Below are 22,560 nucleotides of genomic sequence, written 5' to 3'. Positions count from 1 at the left end.
ATTTATGAGTTGTGGAGGAAAGCTAAACAGAAAAAAGTTGAAAAAGCGTTTCATGACTCCTTTAACGTCGCTTCGTCGATTGTTAGTATTTTTTTTTATTAAACTGCGCCCCGCGCTCTATTGTAGAAGATGACATGGCCATGCCCACAAGGCCTGTCGGCATGTGCACAGGCCTTGTGTTGAGTAAACACCAAGCGTGGGGAAAACAAACGGGTCAGAGCGCCCCCTATTGGGCAGGAGATCGAACTATAGGGGGCGCTCTGACCCGTTTGTTTTTAGGGTGCCTACATGTCTGTCTGTCTCAGGGTGAAGGCATCCATTGTTGCCCTGAATGTGCCAGCGCGTGACGCTCTCGCGCACTCGGTGCGTGACTTGGGTGGTAAAATGGCGTCTATGCATTAGCCAAAGCTACGCGCTCGAGCTGAGTGACACCGGATTGCGCGCACTTCGAAATGCATAAAAAAACGATTGGGCGGAAAAATGGCTGAGATGTCACCACTCAAGCAAAAGCGCGCGTGTGTATGAAGGCACTCTATTTGTTTTCCCCACGCTTGGTGTTTACTCAACACAAGGCCTGTGCACATGCCGACAGGCCTTATGGTCATGGCCATGTCATCTTCTACAATAGAGCGCGGGCCGCAGTTTAATACAAAAAATACTAACAATCGACGAAGCGACGTTAAAGGGGCGGTGCAACGATTTTATGATTAAAACAATTTGCATCTCGTCATTATTACGTTGTTTATCGTATCCCAGAGGATAGAGAAAACACTTCCTTTATTAAAAATGTCGCGATTCCGCTGCATAATCGCAAAGCAAAAGTCGAACTTTTTCCCCCAGCTGCAGCCCCAAGTGGCAGCCGAAGGAACTACGGCGGAAAGATTACGTGACCTCGCTCGGCTCTAAGCTGCAGCATAGCGCCCGCTAATGTACGCTGAGAGAGGGAGGGGAAGCGTCCTCCGAGATAGCACACGGGAAGCTACACGGCACTCCGAATGACGTCACTGGGAGTGCGACCAGGTGTGACCCTGAAGACTGGGAGTGAGTTGAGGGGTGCCCGAAATGCCAATCTTTATCTTTTTTTTACGCAACAACTAGGACACGCAGGCGAAATCGGTTTTCTGTTCTTTACTTCAGAAGTGTCAGGGGGCAACTTCCAGAAATCTTTCACCGAAGTCCGAAAATTGTTGCACCGCCCCTTTAAGTGCCGGATCTATCCTCAGAGAATGCGAGCTTGACCCACTTCGGCTTTTGTGATGAGCTGGGATCGTGCACGCTGCATTGTTCATGCAGGCCGTAGTGGAAACAAAACAGCCCCTCCTCCCCCTCGCCGGAGAACACGAACTCCAGCCGAACGCTGCATCATTGTATTTGTTGTCCCCATCCGTGTAGTTGTTAGGTTAACCGCTTGGGGCGTCACGGTCTGTCCTCCTCCCGAATAGTTCGATCTCCTGCCCATGCTAAAGTTGAGGCTTGGGCGAGTTGGTACATACTTCGGAAATTAAAAACTCTCCCTCTGACGTGTGGCAGGCGCTACGTTGGCCAGACGGGCCGCTGTCTCAACGACAGGTTGAGAGAGCACGCTTACAGTGTCTCCACAACCGTGTCTGGTCACCTGGGCATTCATTGCCGCGACTGTGATTGCCTTCCCGACTTCCAACGGTGTGAGGTTGTTAAGCGTCATAGGGACCAGCTTACTCGGGAAATTCTAGAGGCTGTTGAGATAGCGAGGTTGGGTGCAGCATGTGTAAGCAGTCCTTCTGTGGCCCTATCAGGCAAAGAGATGAATTTTCTGGTTCCGTGACTTGCAAGATTTTTAGCACATACTCTGTACGGCTGTGTCATGGCGCTTTTCATTATTATTTTTTCAATGTTTTTTATCATTGTTTTATTTTTATTGGTGACACATCACATGGGCTGAATTTTTTATGTTCTTTTGTTCGTGACACCGCAAATAAATATTGCGAGCTTGCGTTCAATAAACTCAGTTGTAAGTCAGCGCTACGTCCGTGTCACTTCTTTGTCTGGTCCTCGTCTTTCCGCGCTGTTTTTAATCTCCTGCCCATACAACTTTTCTTGGCAATGCAGTGGAAGGTACGTCCCGCGTCCCCTCTCCCATTTTGAGTGTACGCAGGCTTTCCTCCTCCCTAATTTCAGGGGAGAGGAGCCTGCGTACACTCAAAATGGGAGGGGACGCGGGACGTGCCTTCCACTGAATTGCCAAGAAAAGTTGTCGCCGAGTACACATAGGTTGCACTGACGTCACGTCGCATATTTTTGGCCTCCATGTAAGAGGAGAGGGAAGCTGCTTTTGTAAGAATTTTGAGTGACGGGTTAATCTAAAATTTTCTGGGGGAGAATAGCGACGACTGGGCAAATCCGGGCGGCACAAAAGGGGGCCCTGATAAGAGCGGAGCTCCTTCTCGCCCTCCTCTCTGGTGGTCATCGGAGCGCCCTTTGAATGACGTCACGTGCAAGCCATGCATAGTCGGCGTATATCTTACTTTGTGTCCCGTCGTGCTTGCATTTTTAATATCTTGAAGCGCATTTGACTCCCGCCAGGCACGTAGTCAGGATTTTGTTTCGGGAGGGGCCCGCCCATGACAGTATGCTGTATGAGGCGAGGGGGGGGAGGAGGCCCCAGCAAAATGGAAGATTTTTTTGGGGAGGGGAGGGAGGAAGTTAGGCCGCCCCCCCCCCCCCCCCCCCCCCCCGTACGTGCCTGACTCTCAGTCTTTAACCTTCACCGGACGGCCCATTTGTCTAAGCTAGGGCTTCTGGTATACCTCAAAACAGCATGCAGTTTCATTAGACCTAGCTCCTTCAGTGCCCTGAAGAAGCAAGGCCTTCTAGTGAAATGCCTGTACACCATTCCAAGGTTAACCAGAAGCTCCCTCTTCAAGACCCCTGACCTTAGACAAACAGGGCATTTGAAAAGCGGGCTTTTGGGCCCCACAAAGAGGAGGGACGGGTGCAGAATCCCTTTATTCCCGAGGCAGTGCAGCCTAGTCGACCTCGCGCAGCTCCCGCTGGATCTTCTTCCAGTTGGTGAGGGGCCCGTGGCTGCCCCGGTAGTGGCAGTAGCAGCCGTCGGGCTTGAGCCGGCCGTCGGCACGCATGGCCTCGTACTCCGGGGCCTCCCACTTGGTGAAGCCCCACTTCTTGGACACGTGCACCTTCTGCCTGCCCGGGAACTTGAACTTGGCCCTGCGCAGGGCCTCAATCACATTCTCCTTGTGGGCCTCCTTGGCACGCACAGACATGATCTTCTGGCCAATGTGCACCCGGGCCACCGTGCCCTGGGGCTTGCCAAAGGCACCTCGCATCCCAGTCTGCAGCCTGCAGGGGGAGAACGGGCTTATTGCAGGCCGCCACAAGACAACTTCAAAAGTGTGCAACATTCCTCGGGCACTGTCCTCTCCAGATGCTGTGCTGGTGCCCATTACATGCCCAGAGTATGTGCTTAAACAATGGCAGATAATTGGTGCAGTAGCAACTAGATTGTGTGCACTTCACAAAAGGTCTATTAGGGACTACTACAATTACATTACACATTTTTCTATTCCAGAATAAAAATTCGAGAAATACGAACTCGCATAAAACGGCCACATCTCATTTCAGAGCAGAACAATCACATACCGATGTAGGACAAACGTGCAAATCAGTGTTTGACCAAAACTATTGCTCAGTGAAATCTTCACAGACACCATTGGTCCGAGTAATTTTAGAGCACTTTTTGGAGCAGCAAAAAGTACTTTTGGGGCATAAGCACACATTCCATTTTTATTCATAAATCTGAATGTCGCATCAATGACATTTTATAAGCAGAACTGTTTAACAAAAACCAGCCTGTAAACAATAAATATGCTTTATTAAAATAAATCCCCCCGAACATGTTCAGGTTATTCTCAAACTTGCATAGATTGATTGCTCCAGTTTAATTTTCCGTATTCACTGCGCTGTCACACGGACGGAACCTAAATAAAGGTAAAGACTAAACAAGATTTGACATAAAAAACACGTAGGACAGAGCATAAGTTTTCTTGCAATACAGAGAAGTATTGCAAGATGAATTTTGAACAAGAGAAAGGTATTGTCAAAATATTGACATCATACACTGTAATATCCAGAGACACAGCCCACCTAAAAGCGAAAGCAAAGCGGGTGAAAATAAAAATTGGGCCAACTTTTGGTGCTATATAAAAAAAAAAGCTAGGTTTAGATTTTGTGACCGGCGAAACTTATGATTGCAGGGACGTTCGTCAGCAAGGTGTGTTCATCCCTCACTGTGGCTAAGTAATGCAATTTCTGCCAAGGTCACCTTACAATTACTCAAAATAAACCATCTTTCAATGATATTGAAAAAAAAAAAAAAAAAACAATAGCAAATTAGGCCAAACATAGTGGTGGGTTATATTTCGGAGGTGGGGCATCTCTCAGGATATTACGGTATGCTGGCCACATTTCTGCTCAGAAACCGTGCGTTACATCATGCCTTGGGGAAGCGCTTTCACCTCAGCATTCAAGTGTGCTGCGGCGAAGCACGACAGGCAAAATTGCGACACCTACAATGTGGCAACACCTAGGGGTGTCGCGAACCGTCCGCGGTTGGAGTTCGACCAGGTTCGACTTTTTCGAACTTTTAGTAGAAAGTTCGACGAACCTTGTATTGAGGTTCGACTCGTGTGCGCATGCGCGACAAGCTGGCCAGTTGGCTTCGGATTGGATGGTAATGGCTAAGAGATGAATTAAGTGCAGCGCTGATTGGCTATTTCAGGTAATACAGTACTAAAAATTAAGTTATTCACTTCTTCAGTGATTAGAATTAGTTTCTTTTAATTGCAGCTGTTCACAAAATAAAATGACCATTTGCATAAAAAAAAAATTCTCCAAACCTAGACATGCTTGTGCCAAGGGCTGGCAACACTGTCCACAAAGTCGAACCGGTCGAATCTGGTGAAAAGTTTGAAGGTTCGTCGAACCGGTTCGACCCAGTCGAACCCCGAAAGTTCGACCAAAAAATCTGGTCCGACAAAAGTTTGCGACACCCCTAGCGACACCATGATCTGCTTCGCCTGGATAACCCGCACGCAACAACTGGTTATCCAGTCAGAATAGACGAGCAAACATTGCAAAGCTTCCAGGTACTGTCAATGTATGATAAAGAGATAAAATCGAATGTCATATAAGACAATAAACAAAAGGAAATTCACATTAGCCTACAGTAACAACGTGGCCATGTACCCGATTTATTTTATGTTCGGCACTAATAAAGTGAAAATAAGCTTTGTTGCAATGTTGGTGCAAATACCTGTTTGCAAAACGGTAGCGGGGCAAGTACTTTGGCACAGCAATCACATCACTGAATCACCAAAAGCAGGCCGTTCAAATGAGGTAGGGGTAATCTTTTTATTATTAACAACCCATCTGCAGGTTAAGAAAAGCGGGACAAGCTCCTGCAAAGCCCTCCACACTTTCCACCCAAAAACCAGTTTCTTTGCAAGCGCCATTAGACTGCTTCAGTTCGAAATTCCGGGCGCCGCCATCTTGATCAGCTGGGGTGTGCTTGGGCACGGCCATAATTCAAGTATGACGCTGTACCGAGACCTCGTAATCGAATTGACGCGTCCAAGCGCACCCCTAAGGCCAGCTTCAGACGGGAAAATTTCGCCCAGCAACTTGACGTAGCAACTCCAGCAACACGGGCTGCCCGCGTTCACACGCAGCAACCGAATTGCTACAACTTGCCATCATCATCATGCAGTTTGATTTTTCTTACACTTTTTAGACGCACAGCTACGCGCTAAAAACGTGTTTTTATATCTTTGAATTGTGTTGAAAATACTAACTCATCTTTCTGAAAAGGTTTATTTCCAAAAACGGTCCATTTCAAACCAGAACTAAGTTTATAACTGTGATCATCACCACCACAGGGGTGTCACGTGAAAATATTGCGTCCCCGATTGGCTGCAGCAGTTTCAAACGTCTTCGAATTGCTCCGTGTTGCTCGCTCGTTCGAGCCGGACCCAATCTCAGCAATTCGTGTCAATCTAGGGAAAAACCCGTCAGCAACCTCAAAATTGCTAGAAAAGTTGCCCCGTCTGAAGCTGGCCTAATCGTGCAAGATGGCGGCGCCTGGAAGCTGGACTTGCAAATGGGTACAGCAGAGCGAACGCCGGAGAGGTGAGAGACTTCGCTACAGGGACTTGGCAGAAGGTCCCACCTTTCTTAACCTGGCAATCCAGGTTAGCGCGGTCCAAGAAAGTGAACACCTGTTCACTTTCTTGTACCAGATCCCCCTTATGTAGCACACTTCATTCGAGTGCCTTTGTGAATTATTAAGTGAAGAACTCACCCATTCCCAATGATTTTAGCAGTTCATGAAACTTTGTACACCCACCTGCATGCTCAAACTATAGAAAACTCACTCTGAAGACCCACCCCAGAAAAGGATCCACCCTGACCAATTTTCAGAGGACCATCACAAACCAAGCAAATTTCTCGACAACATCTTTAAAGGTTACACGATTCACTTAGATCCTACGGATAAACTCGCTCAACATATGGAGAATGTCTTGCTCCGTGGCATTTTGTGCTGTCTAAGATTAATTTTCGGTTCCCTTATTTCTTGATATAGCCCTAGCCCCCCCCCCCCCCCCCCCCCCCCCCGCAATATCTCTCAGCTCCAGCCTTTCCTCGTTACAGCGATAGTGTTGGGCTCAGAACTTTGGGGGTTCTAGGAGCTCTTACGGACAGACTCATCAGACCCTTCTAACGTCACAATTTCGCCACCGCCCCCAAATGCAATCCGCGTTGATGGTGGCAGTCGGGCATTGAACAAGCGCGGTTCCCCACCTGTCAGCACCGGCGCAGGACAACATCTTGTTGATGCGGATGACGTGGAAGGGGTGTAGGCGCATGCGCAGGTGGAAGGCGTCCTTGCCGCAGGTTTTCACCAGGTACTTGTTGGCGCAGATGCGGCCCGCCTCCAGGGCCTCCGAGGAGATCTGCTCCCACTCCTTGGAGATGAGGTGCACGCACAGAGGGAACTCATCCACCTTGGCCTTCTTGCGGCCCAGGTCAAAGATGCGGATCTTCGGGTCTGCACGAACAATGGAAACTAAGCGTGGCCCCCAATGCCTGAAGACACCGACTGCAACACGTCTCCCATCCAAAGTTGTCCCGGCAACAAAGGAGGATGTCGTAATGCCGGCTGCTGGTGCTATACAAGTCCGGATAAAAAGTAAGAGTGAACTCAAGTGCTGCTGGCAGCTGCTGACTCGTGGTGCTGACCACTTATTATAGACACTGAAATGTTTGCTTCAGCATCCCTTTAAGTCCAGACACTAGGAAGTAATGGGACCAGTCAAGCAGGTCAAAAGTGCAAGTCACTAGGAATTTTTTTTTTGTCTATACACAAACTCATCAGTTGCGTCACGCCGCGCTTCCGGTCCCGGGGCTGTGGGCAGAAGTGCCCATGTGAGATGCGTATTCCTGCGTTGTTTTGAAGGGAACCAGACAAAATCCTGCCTTCTCGTCAAAATGCTGCGACTGGGGCTGTATTAAAAGTGTCGAGAAAGATTTGAAGGTCAGTTTTCATGCGCTCGGTTCGTCCGAGAACGCGGATATGTGCCGTGAAAAAGGAAAACCAGACGCCGTCAGACCACGATTGCTTGGGCAGGAAGCACTTTGGGTTGAATTGACGGATACTTGTGGTCATCAGATTTATTTGTTTTGTTCTAACATGAACGCTGGAAAACCGCCAAGTTGTATGGACCACCTGCGGACTAAGTTCAGAGTGTCTTCAAGTTCAAACGGCCGCCTGATCGTTCCAACTGTCGTCTACTCTTTCAAACGTTTCTGCTTGTCTGCTCTTTTAGATGACACCGGCTTGTAGACCAAACGTGGGCCTGGCGCTTGCGATAAGAAGTAAGTGCAGGCCTCGAAAGACTTAAGTTTGAAGGTTGCTAAGCAGGCCGGACGTAAACAGTAGATACATGGAGATGTTGATCATTGTTACCAGTGGCCATCACCGACTTGTTATGCCCGATTCATTTGGTTGATTCTGCTTGCGATTTTCAGTATCGACGTCGACATCTCCGCTACGGTTCACGCTTTTGCAGTCCAAGCGACGTCGCTACTAAAAATTGCGAGCAAAATTTCATCATGTGAATCAGGCTTTAGCGTACATTCTGCGACGTCCACGCGGAATGAATCGCCGCATGTCAGATGATTCACGCGAAGTTTTGCGGTGTAACGAGCCTCGGTAATTTTGCTGACGCCGCTCAAGTGGTCAGACATTGTTAGGAGGGCGTAGAATCAACAACGCGAACGCCAAAAAGAACGCAGGGACTCACACCGACAACATCGCATTTCAATGGTTTGTTTATGGGCGACGGCGAGCTTCTTGCCCACACCCCCATTGCGCATGCGCGGCGCCGGTGGCGTCCGCTAGGGGCGCTCCGGTTTGTTTGTAAACATGAGTTGGTGTATACTTGGTTCAGCCATGATAGAACATATACAGAAACACTAGGAACACCATGATGGTGCACTTCTGAGGCTGTCTGATCAGTCCCACCAGCTCGTAGCATTGGCCGAGCTCGGGCTTCAGGTGAAGCGAAGTATAGGTATGGTGCCTAGAACGCGTCTCAGACTGGTATGTTTACCGCATCCAAAAAAGTGGTCCCTTGATTTCTGCCTGATGTCATACAACTGTCATGCTGTCGCCGGTCGCGATCCTGGCGGCGTTCCAACAGTTGTGGTGTATATGGTAGACGCCTGTTCTGCTGTAGGTCGCTCTTCACTTTGACAGTCCACGGAAGCTGCAGCAGCAGGAAGTTGGGACGCCGTGACGACAGCGACACTCGCGTTCGCTCGTGCTTTTCGCCAGCATTTCTACGGCAAACCACCAGAATCGCGACATGCAACAGCATGGCACTCCGCTTCTGTGACGTCATTTGTTGCCACTTGGGGACCACTTTTGATGTATGGGCGGGATAGGACGCTAAACACACCAGTCAGAGACGCGATCCAGGCACCATAGTATAGGTGCAAGTGTGTACGGGCTTCAAATCGACCTCGATTGCACGGTGGTACCGCCTGGTGTGGACTAGCATGGAATACTTGGAGCAGTATGGCGATTTTAGCCCTGCCAGTGGGTGCAGGTTTCGAAATATGCCCAGCAACATTTGGCCCAATAAATCAGGGTGCAAACATTGCACGCAGATTAGAAATGAGGCAAAAAGGTGGTCTTGCATGACAATGGTTTTCAGCGTTTAACAGAGAATAACTGGCTTTCAAGCCTCGAGCCAGGTAGTGACTGAGGACCCAAGGTAAGAGTCCTACTTCCGAATCGAGATTTTATGCATGCAACTGAACGAATTACACGACGTTAGTTGAACTTCGCTGCGAGGTAGTACATGCCGGAAACTATCGCAATAAGAACGGTCAACGTAAACTTTACACTTCTGCCACGCGTTAGCTGCAAGCCGCCGACTTCTTCCACTTCACTTGGAAACGTCATTTTCGGCAGACAGGCTTTCCAAACCGAGGAGTGCTCTGGACAAGGTGCCGCGAAATGTCGGCAGAAACGTGTCCAAGCTGTTAAGCCTACGAGTCAACTTACCCGGGACACCGCGACAGAAGCGCGACTTGGGGTAAGGCTTATTCTTGCAGTAGCGGTAACTGCGGAAGAAAAAAAAATAATAAAAGGTTGAAGGGCACATTCTCGATTCGCTAAAAATGCAAGTTGGAAAGAGAACGTCCGGATGTCAGGAAAAACTTACCATCTCGCCGGACGGCGTCCCATCTTGCCTGTGAAAAAACAATAATTCAAAAATGTTAAAATAATGCAGCCAGGCGACAAAGAGAACACTCCGCAATAGTTTTCTGAAGCGTAATTAAAACGTCAAAGCCAAAATTATACAGATTAACTTTGATTTTCCAGAGATGGGAACGAGACGCGAACGACCAACCTACCTCGCAAGATGAGAAAAGGAGCCGGAAGTTTTCAAGCGCCACCTATCTCGACAGTTCTCGAACCACTCTCGTCAAATCTCGCATGTTTGCTCACGTCCAGTTTCGGTTTGAAAAAATTAAAATATAATAAAAAATAAAATGAAATCATGTTAAGCAGCAAAGAAATTTAGTCAATTCAAAACTATGATAAACAAGTAGCTTCTCATTGTCGTTCCCATCCGGGGGTGTTCGGGTTCGTGGGCAGGCCGTTTCGCGGGAAAGAAACAGTCGCCCGTAATCGAGGGGCAGAGTTGGCCCTGAAACCACTCAAACGTCGGGATCTTTGCTTTTATTAAAGTGTGGTTAAAGTTCCAAGTTTAAATTTTTTATCCCATTCCTTGATAATCCATTCGTTCACCATCCATCATGTTGGACCATAACGGCGACAAGGTAGCGCAAGCCGCCGCCCAAACCCTTCATCTGTCACGTGACGTTCAGCGCCAGTCTTCTGCCAGCGTCTGTCGCTTGTTCTGCCCAGGGGGCCCAGGGGCAACGAGGGGGTGACGAAATGGCAACGCACGCAGCAGTAGCAGACCTAGCAGACGGAGCAGTTTGTATCGGAGATACGACGGCTACGTCGGCTGTGCGCGGGCACTGAGTCAGTAGCACGGTGTATGATCTGTAGATAACCTCGGATAACAGATCGCGCGGACAATGTGATCCGAAGAGGTGTCAGATCAAGGGGTCCCAGCAGGACGCGCGCTCAACATCCTGCAAGCATGAACGGTAAGCGGCTTTGTTTTTCGTTTCCTCGAAACGGTCGGCCTGCGCGTTCTCCGGACTTGTCGCGTGATCCTTGGCGCGTAACCGGAACCCAGTCGGTAGTGGGAGGACGCCGTGCGGGATCCTTTTTCGACGGGACCATGGGGCTCCGCCGACTGCTCGGAGCAGACATCAAACCACCCTGTTCCTTGGGTTCCATCCTACTTGTTCAAAGGACATTATCAAAACAGTTTTTCACGGCGCCTTCTAGGCCAACGATGATGCATTACCTATACAAGACGTCTGGGAAAGTGAACTGCCAGTTTAGAGGACGTTGAATTTCTAATGCAATAAATCTGCCAATTTAGCAACCCAGAAGTTTTGGGACGTTCTCCGTGTGTTCGAGACCTTCCAGCTGCCCTGTGGAAACAGCTGAAATCTCATTGAGTAACTAGCTTCCTAACAATTATTTTATAAGTAATAATTGCGCGTGTGTGTTATATATTTTCTTCAATTTCGTTTATTGGACATTTATATTACAAAAATGTCAGGTGTACACCGCTAAAATCCAACTTGACCAGTAAAAACACAACCTGAATATAAAGGACAATATACAAACGATATATATATTGATGCCAAATCGAAATTGCACAAATGAAAGTAAAAAGCGATGGATGTGCATTAGGAGCAGTGTCCAATATGAGCGAGCAGAACAAAGTGGATGCAACAACCCACTGAGCACAAAGCCTCTTTTCGAGACAGACGTTTATAGAGCAGCGTGGAACAATTCAAAAGAGTGCGCCAGTTTATTCCGGCCGATTTCATTCTCCACTCGGCTTGTTCAAAGTACACGGCCGGCACGAGTCCGTCACGGTAACACGAGGCCTGCGTGATTCATCTGGAAAACTTTTTTTTTAATTAACCCTAAGTAAAACAATTTTACCTATTTAAAAACTGCCCCCTACTATATGCAGCAAGTACCATGTTCGTTATCAAGTTGCACAAATTTTGTATGACGTTAAACTGGTTTCCAAAGGGGACACCGAACATGCTCATTATTAATACAAGGTGTCACACTGTGGATCGATGTTCAAACTTTGAGATAGATCTTGCTAAAGTTTGTTTCACCCACATAGCCACCCCCGGGGCTTCAGCTTCTCTGCAGTGCTTCTCATGGGTTGCTTGCACACATTCACAAATGCTTGCTTAGATTCTATCCTCAAAGTTGGCTTCACCCAGGCACTAAATCTTTACCCCAGGTTGCAGCTTCTCCGCAGCGTTCATAAGAGCACTGGTGAGAAAACACCCGAGCTGCTCGCTCGGGTGCTGTGCTGCGCATGGAAGCTCGTTGAGCTTGACCGTGCCACTCAATGTGAGCAGGGGCTCCAGTTTCCAGCAGGGTCGCTCGTTTTAACCCTTTCAAGACGTCCATGAGATGTGTCGTGCTCATTAAACTCCGGGTTTGAGACCTCGGCCAGTGCCCATCCTTCTTTAACCATTTAACGACGCCGTGGTGCGAAACGCTTTCTGATTTTTAACAATTTGTTTTTGGTTCCAGAGGAAGGCGGTCTCTCGGACCGACAGATCCTGTTGTCGAGGCTGTTGGATGCTGTAAAACAGGTTGACTATCTTCCACTTCTAATAATATTAATAACAACAATATTAATAATAATAACAATACAGTGCAATCCACTTGTAGCGATAGCACATATAACAATTTCTGCTTATAACGAGCGATCAGTTTGTATAGTTTCTAGATTAGAAACGATCACTTCCTAGTGCAGATACAATGATAATCGGTTATAACGATTGAATTTTGGGGTTTTCACATTATTGTTATAAGTGGATTACACTGTTATAAAAATGTGTATTTGTGTCATAAAGCACATGATACTGGAGGCCTACAATAAAGCTGTCACATCGACAGCTTTGCAAACCTGAAGGCCTTTACGCTGGCAGTTTCGCAGCATGGATAAATGTTTTAATGAGTCGATCGAGCGATTGTGCTCACGACCCGGGCTCGACAGCTTGCTGACAAATGTGCGAGGGTGTGTCGCACCCGTAGTTGCACGCTTTAGAGGGGGAGCATTGCCCTCTGACTTTCACTCCTGTCCACGGTTGCGCGGAAACGTGCAAATATGTTGCGGTCAAAGATTCAGCTTTCTTGCACATTTTGTTTCTTTTCCAGTGCCAGATCAGGTTTGGCGGCAGAAAAGAACTTGCCACCGAGAGTGACAGCAGGTGAGACGAAAGACTCTTTCACTCGCTTCTAAAATGGGCGGCACTCGTCATGACGGTCGGTTGTTTGTTGCGGTGTCCACAAGCGACGGCAAGCAATCTTTCCAAAGCACTCAAAGGCAGCTGTGCTGAAGCAAAGCCTCAATTTAGGTACATTCAAATTGCACTTTGTGGCTATTTGGAGTGTAACAATGATAACAGCGATAACAATGATAATATGCCTAAATGTGGCACAGACAAATATTTTTCGCGATGGTCATTTCGTCGGTGTGGAGAATAAAGCTATCGATTGCAGTAATCCCAGTGATGTGATTGGCACGGTAAAGAGCATATTCGTCGCCAATCGACTTTGAGGAGCGTAATCAGTGCAGCGATGCTTTATGCTTAACGCAAAATGTAGCTGTGGTACAATCTCTGTCTCATGCTGCTGTATTATCTCGTAAGGCCTTCCACTTCCGTCACTGCCCTTAGCAGTGATGGAAGTGCTGCGCCAAATTGGGCCATGAATGCGAGTCTGCTACGTATCCCGCCAACATGTCATTTTTGCTCTAAATTCCGCCGCATCTGCGCCAGGATGAGATAAAAAAAAATAATTGAATATTAGTTGACACTAACTTTGAAAGATGTGGGAGAGAAGCGAAGGGAAATGGTACAAAAATGGATTTCGCAATGTCTCTACTCACGGTAGCTAAAACTAGCTCGTCTATTACGCTGACGTCGTTGTCGTCTGAAATTCTAGGCGATGTTGTCGGCGACGTCAAGGAGCTAGAAGTTGCGAGAAAAACATAATAAAATGGTGCTATTGCACAGAAGGGAATGAACTTGGGCGAGTTGGCTGTGGAGAGTGCCAGAGAATACCAAGAACAAGTAGGAGGCATTCACTCTTTTTCAACTGGCTTAAAAGGACATCCCGAAATATGTTTTTTTTTTATTTTTTGCCAGCCGATTTGACATGGTGGCAGAAGACTACCCAATCAATATTTTGCTGCAAAGTCATCTATATTTTTAATAAAGCGAAAAAACTCAACTGCTCGAAACCAAAACATGGAAACAAAAGCTCATGGCTGGAAATCACGTGGCTACACCCAACTGCATTTTTTTCTTCTCCACTTTTGCCATGTGAAGCAGACAACAAAGTTGCATGCATCGTTTATTGCGCAATTGTTTTGCACCTGTATTCGTTTCGCTCAATGTTCTGCGTTTGAAGATCGATTGGCTGGTACCACGAACGACAGTTTGCACGTAGCGGCCCCACGTCCATCGTAATGCTGCTCCATCGTGCGCCGCCATCGCGTCACGTCGCCATATTGAGAATGACGTCTACACCTTTTTTTTTCGGTCAACGTATTTGCAGTTTTTTGGAGGCCACAAAAACAGGGTTCATAATATTTTCTATATTTAATATTGAATGTGTGCCTTAGATGATTTGCGACTTGAAATATATTTGGTACACATAGTTGGAATGCCACATGACCATAAAAAAGAGAGTGAGCGGGACTGAAACCGGCCAATTCTCGACCGGCTGTTTTTGGGCGGAAAGAAAATGAATTTCGAGCCGTAAACTATGTTCCGGGTAGTTAGGTTCTTATAGGTCACGTTCAAATAAAAACCTCGGCGAGCATTAATACCCTGCCAGTGTCCCTTTCATTGTGGCTGCTGTGATAAGACAGAACCAGAGCGTTGCCCACATGCCTCCATGCCGTTGCACTATAGCCTTTTGCGTCAAGCTTCACCTCCTTGCACTGGCGCACATGCGACGAGCTTCGCCGCATTGTCCCGGTGCGTAAGGAGAAGTGGCTTATGCAGGGGAACTCCCAGAGTTGTATATGTAGAGAGTTTGGGGAAGTATCGGAGATAAATCAGGAGGCGCCATTGGCCGAAAGAGTGCTGGGCGTGATCCAGGGCGTCTTCACAAATTCAAATGTGGCCAACCAGAAGCCAGAAATAATACCCTGGCGGTGGTCTAAAAAATAAACTTCATAAGTGCATCAGAGTAATTCTCGGTGACTGAAAACATGGTGCACGTGATGTTTCAATCGCGGTCATCCAAAATCGTAGTGGAAGAGTGCAACTAGCGGTACGATCGACATAATCTGTACGCCAGGTGCCGGAAATCTGCCGTCCGAGCGGTCACACTCTGTTCATGCAAAATAGAGTTTGAGCGGCACATTCGTTTCTTACATCTTTCTGCATGATCATGATCGAAACGACACGTGCACCTTATTTTCAACCATCAAGGGTTACTACATTTCACTCTCACGTGCTTATTAAAACCATATACCCATGATTAAAACTGTTTCTTGCTACCACCGCTAGAGAATTTTTTTTGGCTTCTGGTTGGGCAAGCAACCAGAAGCTTTCTGTGTCTGGTGCATGCGGTGGCTCTGCCCATGCCTCCCATTGACCAGGCTCTCTCTACACACAGTTCTGGGAACTCCCATGGGTTAGCGCGATGGCCTCGGAAATTATGCTCAGGACTATTACAGGTCGGCCTCTTTTGGTCTCGATTGTAGGTCGGCCTCTAATCTTGAAGAGCGGTGCCGAGAATAGGTAGGCGAGGTAGTTCCCACGCAGCAGTCGATTGAAAGGGCTCTAAACTCTGACTCAACTCTGGCTCCAGTGCCGCTAAGTCTTGCAGAATTAGGAGCGTCACTTTTAAAGCTCAACTCTAATTTTTGGTAATATTTGGGGAAGGAAGGGGGGTTCACAGTTTATGATTTAGATACTTGAGACTCATAAATCTTGGCGAAATAAATTTTTTTTTTTTTTTTTTCATTTTGGGTTTTAGCGGATGTGCTAGTTTTTATTATTAATTTCACATACATGGTATTGGCAGGCAACTATGAGCATAAAAGATGGAGTAGAAGAGATGCTTTATCTCAACTGAAGTATCTTTCTCCGATTCATTTTTCAAAACCATTTATCTTAATCCCCATTATAAACGGAACCTACTTTGACCAGCGCCTTATTTCTAAAAAGACAGTTGCGTGTTATGTTGTACTTTTTATGATTATTTACGTGTATTATGATTGCAAAAGGTAATAAGTAATATACCTCTGTGTCAAAGATGAGCTCTCAATTATTGTCAAAGATTGACTCATTTAGTGGTCCAAGCGTCGTTTAATTTGATGCGCTAACATGCAATGAGATCTGCTCCCAAAAGGCTCAGTGGCTGCTCTAAACCAACATTTTGCCTCGTACAACAACCTGCTGTAGAAAGAGAAATGCCACTTCCACCACTGCCTTCGGGGCAGAAGAAGGGAATGACCCAACTTTCGGCGTGCCCCAAAAAGAGCCGAGAAAAAATGTAGACCTTGTTTCTACGTCAGCCGACCTGTACCGTGACACGAGCGTCGTACTAGTTCAGAAGAGGAGAGAAGGGTGTTTTACGGTAGCTTACTGCGACCTCTCTTGTGCCCTCGTAATTCCTCTGTCTCAAATGCTTTCCCTCTCTTGTTCCAGGGTTGTGAATCTGTGCACTCAATTTGAGGCTGTCTTACAGCATGGCATGAAAAAATCCAAGGGCCTGAGTTCCATCAGGTATCCAGTGCCCCTTCATTCCCTGTCCGCTTCCAAGGTCTTTCCTCTCAAAGTGTGCAGACGATGCAATGGGTCCTTTCGGTGATTTAATGCCATCCAGTGTCATTAACGATAGCCACAGCCTTCGGCAAGTTGAGTGCGTCGACAACAATAGTTCTGCAATCATACTTTGAATGCCTTATCTTTGTTTACCTTTTTCTTTTGCCATTATTACTTTGCCCATTTTTTTTTTTTTATTTTTTTTTGCTGCTCGAATTTAGTGAGCTCTCTTTTTTTGTTGCTTGCTTAACTTTTTTCTATGGATCAAGAGAGTTTTTCTTATGCATCTTGCTTTTCCGTTTTTCTTTCTTTTTTTTTCTAAAATTATTTTTGTGTTTTGTCGCTTATGCCGTGTGGACGTCCCGGTCAGTCAGCCAAGCGTGCGTGTAAGCGCGACGGTGTTTGCGGTCTCCGCCAACTATGCTCTACCATATTTAGCGGCTCTTGGATGCCTATTTGGTAAGCTCCCATTTGTCGCGACCTTCGGTATTAGCAGAGATGCCAGGAAATTTCAACTCGAGCTTAATTTAACATATTTTTGTATATCAAACTTTTAATATATCAAACTATTTTGCAATTCCCTTTGAACTCTATCTATCCGGGTTCGACTCTACAACAATTTTTTCCCTATGCGCAAATCAAAGCATTCGTGACGTCCGCACTCGCTGCGGCACGACAAAATAATGGGTCTGTAAAGAAGAGGGTGCAATTTCTCTGTTTCTTGCAGACAGGTGTCGGAGATTGTCAGGGGACTCAATCTTTGGAACGCCGACTCGGACTACGGTACGTACGCCCCCCCTACGAGATTATGCACGACCCACTTTCGAACGCGGCTAGATTAAAAACAGCGAATCTTCTAAAGCAGAAAGGCTGGGCGTCGTATCCAGAAAAGAAACGTGGCCAAAAGATTGTGCTTCGTGTTCTTGCAGAGATACCTGCCGTTATCTCGCTGGGATATTAAGGGAGTATCGGTGACTCAAAAGTGCCTCGCATTATCCGCCTTATCTGCTCTGTTGCTCGCTGGTCTTTTTGAGTGCTATGTTTTTTTGAGCAAAATCTATCCAGATAATCAGCCAGCGTGGAGATAAGGAAGAAGTAGATGGGGTGTGCGAGCTAGGCAAAACAATAACCCAACTTTAATGGATGGAGCAGTTTATTACTAAGGGAGACTGCGCATCTCGATTGAATGCAAAGCTGTAAATTACCAATACTACTATGTCACGCTAATGTCTTTTCTACTTTGGAGCGGGCCGTTCTCTGCGGCGAGACAAGCTGTGGCCTATTGCTGCGTGTCTTCGTGCGCAGTATGGGTTTTTCTTTTGCACATTCAATCGCGAAGAGGCGCTTGTGATATCGACATTGCCAGACATAATCACCATTTGTGATGGCCAGACCAGCTAAAATGATGCTAATGCGCCTGAAGGCTATATCGGTAAACTAATCATTTTATTAGTTACTAGTTAAACTAACGACTTACGAACGAGTAATGCCTTACTTTTGAAAAAGGAGGTCAAGTGCCAGTTCCGAGTCAAAAATCAGAATTTTGCGGGGTCTTTAATTTGGTGTTGGTTTTTTCGATAATGCTAGACCCAATACATCCTGCACAAGTGCAGCAACTTTCTGAGAAGTCTCGAAGCTTTGAATGAAATCGCCGCTCCTCAATGGGAACGTTTTGTCGGCAACATTCACTCTTTTTCGGTTCCTTGTCTTTGCGAAGAGATAGCTGCGCACACGCCCGAGATTGGGCGGTATCTCGCCTCTCTGCAACTTCTCCGAACAATCCCGAAACCTGGTAAATGCGTCAAAAAATCGTTCGCACGTGACTCTTTGCTTCCTTATCGGCATCGTATCGACCGTCCCGTGATCCGTTACACAAGGCAAGCAGATGACGAGTAGAACAATGGGTCGCTGCAACAGTGGCGGATCTTTGTTGTGCAGAAATGCAGAGTGCATGTACTCTGTGGTGGTTAATCGGATGACATTGGCAGTGTTATCGGGAAGCGCAGCAGCGTCTGCGAAAAATCTGCCGGTGGTTTGTGCTCTTAGCTCTAATCGTCCCTCTCGGAAACATCGTCCTTTCACGCACCATCTGCAAATGAGTGACGCAAACATGTTTCCTCATTGACGTCTGATTTTGGAGATTAATGTGATCTCCGAGATGAAAACAGTTTTGTTCCACAGCAGAATGCACATAGAAGTAGCTGATCCCTCGAGTGACAGCTTCTTTTCCTGCATGTCTTCGGTGCCATGTATAAAAGCTGTAGTGGGCTTCGCGAAGTATATTTCTTTATCCGAAACGCACAGATTTATAGGCTAAAAAGTTAATTTACATCTGCGTGCCTCCAAACTAGAAGATTTTCTCGAATTATACTTTTTGAGACAGCGTACTATGCAAAGTGACACCCAAGCCTCGTCACTCTTTCGTAGTTGCCTTAACCGACAGTTTCTTATTCGGAATTGGGATTTGCTTGGTTTGTTCATTACTAAATGTGATTATTACTGATTTTTAGATCTCGGCATTTGCCATAAAGCGCGAGGTTAAACAACATATATTTGGCTCTCCGGGACAATGGAGGAGCAAACGGAGGAAGAAGTTTCCTGAACGAAACTTTCCACGCGTCGTCAACAGGCGTTACATTGCGAGATAAAACCTCGCTCTGTGCGTAAAACCAAAACGGACAGCCCAGTTAAGAGAGGTAGGGAGCAAACGAAAGCTGAAACCTCCGTGGGAGAATGCCCGAGTATGCTCAGGCATGGCTCTAAAATACCTAAGAGAGGAGTCTGCTAATTCTTAGAAATATGCGCTAAGATATGTTCGTCGACCTTGCTTTTTTGGGGCGGGGGCTCCTCGCGAGAGCCACTGGGAACATTGAGAAAGGGACCACGAAGTGCTCTTTTTTTTTTTCTCGGGATAACTGGCGCTTTTGGCCGGAGTTTCTCGCCAACAAGCGGTCGCAAAAAGCTATCTGTTGGGAACGTCGGCAAAAGGGACCAAAAAACAACACCTTTTCTTTTTTGCGGTTTTAGTATTTCGCAAGTTTTAAAAGGTGTGGGTTTGGAAAACATTTGGTGGGCACGCAAGTTGGGGCGACGCGGTACATATTTGTTACCGCATGAACGATGCATTTGCGAGACCAATTTTTTAGCGATATCTTTGGAGCGCCAAAATACACGAATGTTAGGTCCTCGCAAAGTTGTTTACGGTTTTGATTTTTTTGGTCCTGCCGAGGATACTCTGTTTGCATCTCGTTCCTGCCACTTGGGAGGAAGAGAAGGCTTGCATCCTTACCCTCGTTCACACACTCGCGTAAAGTCCAGCCCTCACCATCTCTTACGACGAGAGCACACGGGCGTGCCGTTGCATCTACCGGGCGACCCCAGAACTGTGTTTTAGTAGAGCGAAGGTTTCACAACATTTGCGAGACAAGGTCTGTGAGAACCGCTTGTTTGTGGCTTTGTGAAAAGTGAGCCAAGAAAAAATGTTGAAATAGGAACGGCGAAATGGCTAGCACTCAGTTGTTTGCCTTCTCTCCTCGCAGGAGAGGCACACTGTCATCAGCAGTTGCGAGCCTTCCCTTGCCGGTTTCCCGAAAACCGAGTGGTTGAGCAATTGAGAACGTACCAACAGGAATCTCGCGTTTCTTGTTTTTTCGTGCGAGTACCTACGGTAATATCTGCGAAGATAACCCACGTCTAGTAATTGCGGAGCTCCGGCCAATGGTCACCTCGGTCGAAATAAGGTTAGTTAGTTATGGCGGAACGTAAGCAAACGTAGCCGACTGGGAGGGACAGCTCCGTTGCCCCTCAATGGAAAAACAAGTTTGGCAAGTCACAAAATACGATACATTTCATTTTTAACCTTTTTCTCGATCGTGGATCAAAAGTTAGCCCGCTGCTCATTTTCACCCGATCCGCTCTCGCTTTTAGGTGGCCTATTTCGAGGGATATTATATTATCGTACAATTTCTTGTGTTATTTTCATTTTTTTCTCGCCACTGCTTCGTACTTGGGGGTAGCTAAGGATTGGTCGAGCTGCTTGGACAGTTCTCTTTCCTTAGGCCTCACGTGGTGAAGTGAGCTATTCTCATTGTTTGTTGTCTTGAAGCTGCGGACGTTGAGCGATCCTTGTGGCGCAGTGTTCTGGCACTTTGTGCGCACGCACCTGACGAAGCACGAGCTGGAGCGGTACCTGGTGCTGCGCCACGTGACGAGCGACGAGGGCCGGGGCCGGGCCTGGCTGCGCTCTGCCCTCAACGAGCACGCCCTCGAGCGCTACATGCACATGCTGCTGGCCGACCCCGGACACCTCAGGTGGGGCCCCAATCACTCACTCAATCTCATCTTAAACTGGTAGGGCACACTGCACGGATGCATCCTCCTTGGACGGCAGACTTCATTTTGTCCTCCTGTGGGAACCGCGGCGCGAGATACACGGGGTGTGTTGTTTTAGGCCTCACGGACTGTTTAAAAAAAGAAAAATTTGCGAAGGCTAAGCCAACGTCGTCTGTGCAGGTGAGTTATACGGCCAGGGGGCATGATATTGGAGGCTAATCGTCGCGATACATCGGATAATTAACTAGCGTTCGTTAATTAACTTTTTGATTGGTGAAGCTAAACGTACGGTTTCGATTTGGCTTAGAAAGGCTCGGAGCACGTGGGAAGCACAGTTGTGTTGAGAAGCGCAGGTGCGAGGCTGGCAATGTGAAAACGCGCTGTTCTTTTTCTTACCATCTGCATTTAAGTGCCGCCAGCATTGCACCCATTGCACGAGCGGTGTCTTAACGCACAAACGCAACTCCCCATGTGCACCAAATCTTTTTGAAATGTATGAATTTAGTGGTTTTCGACGACGCTCAGCAAGTTTCTAGCTGGAACCGTGTTTGTTTTCACTAAATTAAGTGAACAGGTTCTAGTTATTGTATTTGACTTATAGCGACGATTAGTAGTCCCCGTGTTACGTTCCCGTCTGTGTAACTCCACTGCATTGGTGAAGCTTTCATGGCTCGTTTAAAACAAACCTCACTAAGAAACATACCCCGTATACGAGTGTGGACACTGCAAGCATCGCAGCCGCCAGGTGATGTCCTCGCCTCACACGGCACCACCGGATTTCGATCGGCAGCCGGTGGTAGCCTATCGCAGGGCTAATCGCTTCTCTATGAGAGACACGCTTGTTTCTAAGCTCCTTTTCTGAGTGAGAAGTGTTGCGTAGAACTTGGCAGTTGCCTTACATCTGTTGCTTAGACAAAGCTTCGTTGTCAATCCCGTGCCTCTATGCTGACAAGAACAGTTATACCAATGCTTGGAGACTGAGAAATGTTTGCCGCGGAGTTTTAAGGAGCATGCGTCTCGACCTTGCAGCACACATTCCGAGCAGAAATCGGACACACCATATGTCGCAGCAAGTTTTTTTTGTTTATTTTTTCCTTCTCTCGTAGTTGCATTGTTTGGCCGGCGTGGACACCATTGGCAGCGGTTGCTTGAACGTGTGCCAATGGGGCTTTCTCTCATCGATTGCGTTTCAGCGTTCGCTGTGCTGCGCATCCTCACACAAAGAGTACTTTACACTGTGGCCGCAACATAGAAACCGCACGAGAGGTATTGCCAGCAGAAAACAGAATCCCGTCCTAATTCCTGGACGTGCCTAGGTCCGTCCGGACGTCCCTCCTTTTCCGCGACGTTGGAAGAACGTTCTGTTTTGACGGAGCAGCATCGCAACGCCTTTCTCCGGGAATTGGGGGGCATTCAAAAAGCCGTTGGGTGACGTACCTCTTCCATCGCAGCCATCTCGGATGTGCGGTGCACTTTCGAGGGGAGATGGGGAAGAGGATGGGAGAAAGCGACTGCCATCTTGGCCGCGTATTTATCTCGTCTTGGCTACACAACAACGGTTACGACAGACTCGACTGGGCTGATAAATAATGAAACCGGGACCAAAAGAAGAGTGAGCGTGCGGTCGAGCCGACGAATCGGAAGCACGAGTAAACTTTATACGCGAAAGACACACAAAAAGGACACTCACAC

At 47.3% G+C, this 22,560-nt stretch overlaps 2 protein-coding genes across 2 annotated transcripts in view; one reads left to right on the top strand and one right to left on the bottom strand.

The window, feature by feature from the left end:
• Nucleotides 1-2,966: 2,966 nt before the first annotated feature.
• Nucleotides 2,967-10,494, bottom strand: LOC8025773 (60S ribosomal protein L10). Its single transcript, XM_002399183.4, has 5 exons — nucleotides 9,979-10,494; nucleotides 9,786-9,813; nucleotides 9,626-9,684; nucleotides 6,856-7,102; nucleotides 2,967-3,339 (listed from the first exon to the last, which is right to left on the bottom strand). Exons 2-5 carry the CDS (start codon nucleotides 9,806-9,808, stop codon nucleotides 3,006-3,008), a joined length of 663 nt encoding a protein of 220 aa, XP_002399224.1. The 5' UTR covers nucleotides 9,809-9,813; nucleotides 9,979-10,494; the 3' UTR covers nucleotides 2,967-3,005.
• Nucleotides 10,449-22,560, top strand: part of LOC8025772 (sorting nexin-29) — a 38,169-nt gene continuing 26,057 nt past the window's right edge. Inside the window, exons 1-6 of the mRNA XM_042294565.1 lie at nucleotides 10,449-10,743; nucleotides 12,278-12,339; nucleotides 12,908-12,960; nucleotides 16,420-16,497; nucleotides 17,264-17,319; nucleotides 20,673-20,847. Coding sequence (XP_042150499.1) covers nucleotides 10,737-10,743; nucleotides 12,278-12,339; nucleotides 12,908-12,960; nucleotides 16,420-16,497; nucleotides 17,264-17,319; nucleotides 20,673-20,847 — 431 coding nt within the window. The 5' untranslated portion in view covers nucleotides 10,449-10,736. The remainder of the gene's footprint in view (nucleotides 10,744-12,277; nucleotides 12,340-12,907; nucleotides 12,961-16,419; nucleotides 16,498-17,263; nucleotides 17,320-20,672; nucleotides 20,848-22,560) is intronic.

This window comes from Ixodes scapularis, unplaced genomic scaffold (genome assembly GCF_016920785.2).
Source record: "Ixodes scapularis isolate PalLabHiFi unplaced genomic scaffold, ASM1692078v2 PGA_scaffold6__148_contigs__length_123643588, whole genome shotgun sequence".
Classification (NCBI taxonomy): domain Eukaryota; kingdom Metazoa; phylum Arthropoda; class Arachnida; order Ixodida; family Ixodidae; genus Ixodes; species Ixodes scapularis.
Note: the sequence above shows the minus strand (reverse complement) of the source record. Positions and strands in the feature narration are given on the sequence as shown.

What these genes read in the sequence shown, in the direction of transcription:
- LOC8025773 (XM_002399183.4), bottom strand. Translation starts at nt 9,808, where the DNA reads ATGGGACGCCGTCCGGCGAGATG. An exon ending in CTTCTGTCGCGGTGTCCCGG is followed by an intron (nt 7,103 to 9,625) that starts GTAAGTTGACTC and finishes TTGTTCGTGCAG; the next exon opens with ACCCGAAGATCCGCATCTTT. An exon ending in TCCTGCGCCGGTGCTGACAG is followed by an intron (nt 3,340 to 6,855) that starts GTGGGGAACCGC and finishes CTCCCCCTGCAG; the next exon opens with GCTGCAGACTGGGATGCGAG.